The 3,530-nt window shown below is 42.1% G+C and overlaps 1 protein-coding gene across 1 annotated transcript; it reads left to right on the top strand.

Annotated features, from left to right (window-relative positions):
• The first annotated feature begins 1,040 nt into the window (after window positions 1–1,040).
• LOC132824452 (dispanin subfamily A member 2b-like) lies at window positions 1,041–3,073 on the top strand. The gene is made up of 2 exons (XM_060838968.1): window positions 1,041–1,322; window positions 2,698–3,073. The coding sequence occupies exons 1-2, from the start codon at window positions 1,056–1,058 to the stop codon at window positions 2,872–2,874; spliced, it is 444 nt and encodes a 147-aa protein (XP_060694951.1). The 5' UTR covers window positions 1,041–1,055; the 3' UTR covers window positions 2,875–3,073.
• The last annotated feature ends 457 nt before the right edge of the window (window positions 3,074–3,530 follow it).

The raw sequence follows: 3,530 nt of genomic DNA, 5'->3' as shown, positions 1-3,530 counted from the left end.
CTTTATTGGCCCCAGAATCACCATAATTCAGTCACTCCACTACTGATGTTTAGTAGCAGCATTCTATAATATCTACAAGACTTACTGCAAAAATTCACCAAAGCTCTTTAGACAGCACATTTCAAACCCACAACCATAAATCTTGAAAGACAAGGGCAGCAGATACATGGGAACACCATCATCTGCAAGTTCACCTCTAAGCCACTCACCATCCTGTCTTGGAAATAGATCTCTGTTCCTTCACTGTTTCTGGATCAAAATGTTGGAATTCCTCCCTAATGGCATTATAGCACATGGACTGCTACAGTTCAAGAAGGCAGCAAAAACAACAGAACCCCACAGGTGAATAAAGGAACATTTGCAAGTGCAAATAACATGGTGATCATCACCTTTGACCAGCATTTGAACCAACACTTTCACAGTGCGTACATTGCAAATGCATGATGTCATTATTACAAAGAAAGTTTAACTTATGTTGCAGCTGCATGATTGACACTTTATCCACGCCAGTCTGCCACATCATATTTTGATATGTCACACTTTTCTGATATATAACCACAACTTAGTTCAAGGTCCTCATGTAACAGAGTGATTCTACACTGTCAGTGTCCACTGAGTTTGCTCCAACCTATGCCTTCAGCCTGACATTATGAGGAGTGAGTGGAACATTTGGAAGACTAAGATCTCAGGAGGCAGTTCAGTTGTCTCGTGGGCAAAAATTTCTGCCTGAAGTTTGCTCCCAAAGTTTCAGATTTCTTCCTTGTCTCTCGTAATATTCCTGAAGAAGGGCTTTTGCCCGAAACGTCGATTCTCCTGCTCCTCGGATGCTGCCTGACCCGCTGTGTTTTTCCAGCATCTGCAGTCCTCACTTTCCCGTAATATTATCCAATTATCACTCACTGGGCGCGGATGGTATTTTATAATCCCTGTTCAGAGATGTTCCCTGGAGCAGTGAGACTTGAGCCGGGACCTCGCCTATCTCTGAGTAGAGTCCAGTGTCAGTCAATCGAGATGTTGGAGGTGGTCACGAGTCCTCGCTCCACCCCACTGTATAAATGACGGAGTCCGGAGCCGATGATGTGCAGTTTGCTCTCGCTCTGACTAGTGCTAAAATGGAATACAGAAGTGATCAAGTGGCGATGAATCCCTGCCCTTACCCGTACCAGGGGCAAAAGCAGTTCGGCCAGACGGTGACCAGCACCGTCGTAAACGTCGGCCCAAATGTGACCTCGGTCCGAGATCATTTCCTCTGGTCTATATTCAACTTCTTCTACCTGAATTTCTGCTGCCTCGGCTTCGTGGCGCTGGTCTTCTCGGTTAAAGTGAGTGCGGACTCGGGGCAGTCCACCCAGGGAGGCTGTAGAACCCTGGACAAGGGGTGGGGTTGTGGCAACAGAGCCCGGGGAGGGGGAGGTGGGGGCTGCAGAGGCGGCTGTTCGGTAATGTGATTGTCAGGAGTATTTCGCAGTTTCTGAATATAGTGGGCGTTATTGATATCCCACTGTGTTCCGGTATCGGTGGGTATCTGCCGTCATGTAAGATTTGGGTTCGCTTTTTTAATTCCTTGAACTATCACCGTCTGATAACAACACGATTAGACAATGGGTCGTGAAACAGAGTGTAGCATGTAAGGTGACCATTTGGCCCGTCCACCCTGTGACTGTTGCTTGGCCCCTCAGCCCTGCTTAAATGTCCTTCTTATTAGTTGGTATCCCCAAATTTCTGCCCCAAGTTATTCATGGCTTGAGTTTCCAGTAACTTTTTCAGGACAAAATATTCCACATCCTGAGAACTGAGTGAAATCATTTCTCTCTTTTTTTCTTCATCGATATTAAATTCTCAAACCAGAGGGAGTCCGTTTTTCTCGAATTTATCAATCTTTCATCTTGGGAAAAATCCCTATTTAGTCACCTTTTGAAAAGGAAAACAGTCCTTAAAACGGAGTCCCTGCTAACATCCTTTCAAAAGGGGAAAGCAGATGTGTAATCTCATGAAGGCTTTAGCAAGATTGCCTGTTGAGGAAGGAGTAGATTTCCTAGGTGTGAGCAGTTCTGAGGAAGGGGTCACTCCATCAGAAATGTTAACTGATTCCTCTGCACAGATACTGCTGAGCTTTTCCAGCAATTTCTGTTTTTGTTTATCTTAACTAGTTGTTTGGTTACTGTAGTCTGAACTATGTGTCATGAAGATACAGTCCAGGCCATTTGATCAGAACTGTCAGACCAGACTTCTGACATTCTACTGAGCATAACTGTTGAGCAACATTCACGCTGAACACTCTTTCAGATTTGTTTTGATGGGATCTGCAGTTGTAAGCTTGGGTGTTCCAGCCAATCTTTTATTTCAATGTCACTGTAAAAAGGGTTATTGGAAATATTCCACTGTTTTTGTAATGTCACTTTTTTTTTTATGTGAATCATGAGTAATCGATGTTCGTTCTTGTCATGTTAAGCAATTTACTGAATGTGACAAACCATTTGGTATTTAATGATCAAAACTATAATATTCAAGGTGCAAGAATTCTCTAGAATTCTTTCATCATGTCAAAGGGAATATGCACAACAGCGAACTCAATTCTTCTTCACTGCAAGGTAGTTTTGAAAGCAGTTTACAAAAGTATCAGCACTTTAAGCATACGGCTAGCACTGAGATTTTTCAAACCTGGCTGTTAACAAATTAACACCGGTTTTCTTTCAGAGCCGAGATCGCAAAGTCGTGGGAGATGTAGAAGGAGCTAAGAATTATGCATCAACATCACGAGGTCTCAACATTGCAGCCACAATTCTGAGCATCTTGGTTTTCATAATCATCATTGCTTTGCTCTTTGCTGGCATATTAAGTATTCCATCACGCAATCCACATAATATGGGTTAAATCACCTAAATTGAATGCCTCATTGCTTTATTCTCCATGATTTGAATTGTTTTGCTACCAGACTCTTTTCACACGTTCTATTGTTGCTCACTTCTGTCGATAATGTTTCTGTAGCTGATATGTTTAAAGTTATGGCATCTCAATAATACAGACTTATTTCTTTATGCTTTAACTGTTAATAAAACAATTTGATGGCAGACTTGCAAGTTTCCTGTGTTCACTTGTAAACACTTTGTTTGGTTTTTGGGGGGGGGGGGGGAAAAAAAAGAAACCCCTGAACTTGCAACTCCCCTCCATGGAATGACTTTATAGTTACGTCCATGAAGTGTTGTTGTCTAATGACGGTGACTGCTTCTTTCTGGGTAATAAAGCCAGAAGATTGAATGTCTTTAATATACAGATATTCATAACTATCCTCTTGAGCTGCCTTGGCATATCTTGGGAGCAAGAAATCAGTGCTTTGAATTTGTGCAATAAATCACTTAATTAGATGTAATAAACCCCTCTTTTTGGTAGCTACTGATGTGTCTGAAAAGTGTGAGCAATTTATCACAGCCTTGTGGAATTATCTTAATGAGGCTACTCGTCTTTTCCTGTGTGGTGTTAATTGTCAGTTGTTAACTTTAAATCTGAACAAAGATGTTAAGGGATATGGG

Source organism: Hemiscyllium ocellatum, chromosome 18 (assembly GCF_020745735.1).
Source record: "Hemiscyllium ocellatum isolate sHemOce1 chromosome 18, sHemOce1.pat.X.cur, whole genome shotgun sequence".
Lineage (NCBI taxonomy): Eukaryota > Metazoa > Chordata > Chondrichthyes > Orectolobiformes > Hemiscylliidae > Hemiscyllium > Hemiscyllium ocellatum.
The sequence above is the reverse complement of the archived record's forward strand: the minus strand, read 5'-3'. Positions and strand labels throughout refer to the sequence as shown.

Excerpts from the sequence above, each read along its gene's own strand:
- LOC132824452 (XM_060838968.1), top strand. The coding sequence starts at position 1,056 with ATGACGGAGTCCGGAGCCGATGATGTGCAGTTTGCTCTCGCTCTGACT. Across the intron at positions 1,323-2,697 it reads CGCTGGTCTTCTCGGTTAAA|AGCCGAGATCGCAAAGTCGT; the intron begins GTGAGTGCGGAC and ends GTTTTCTTTCAG.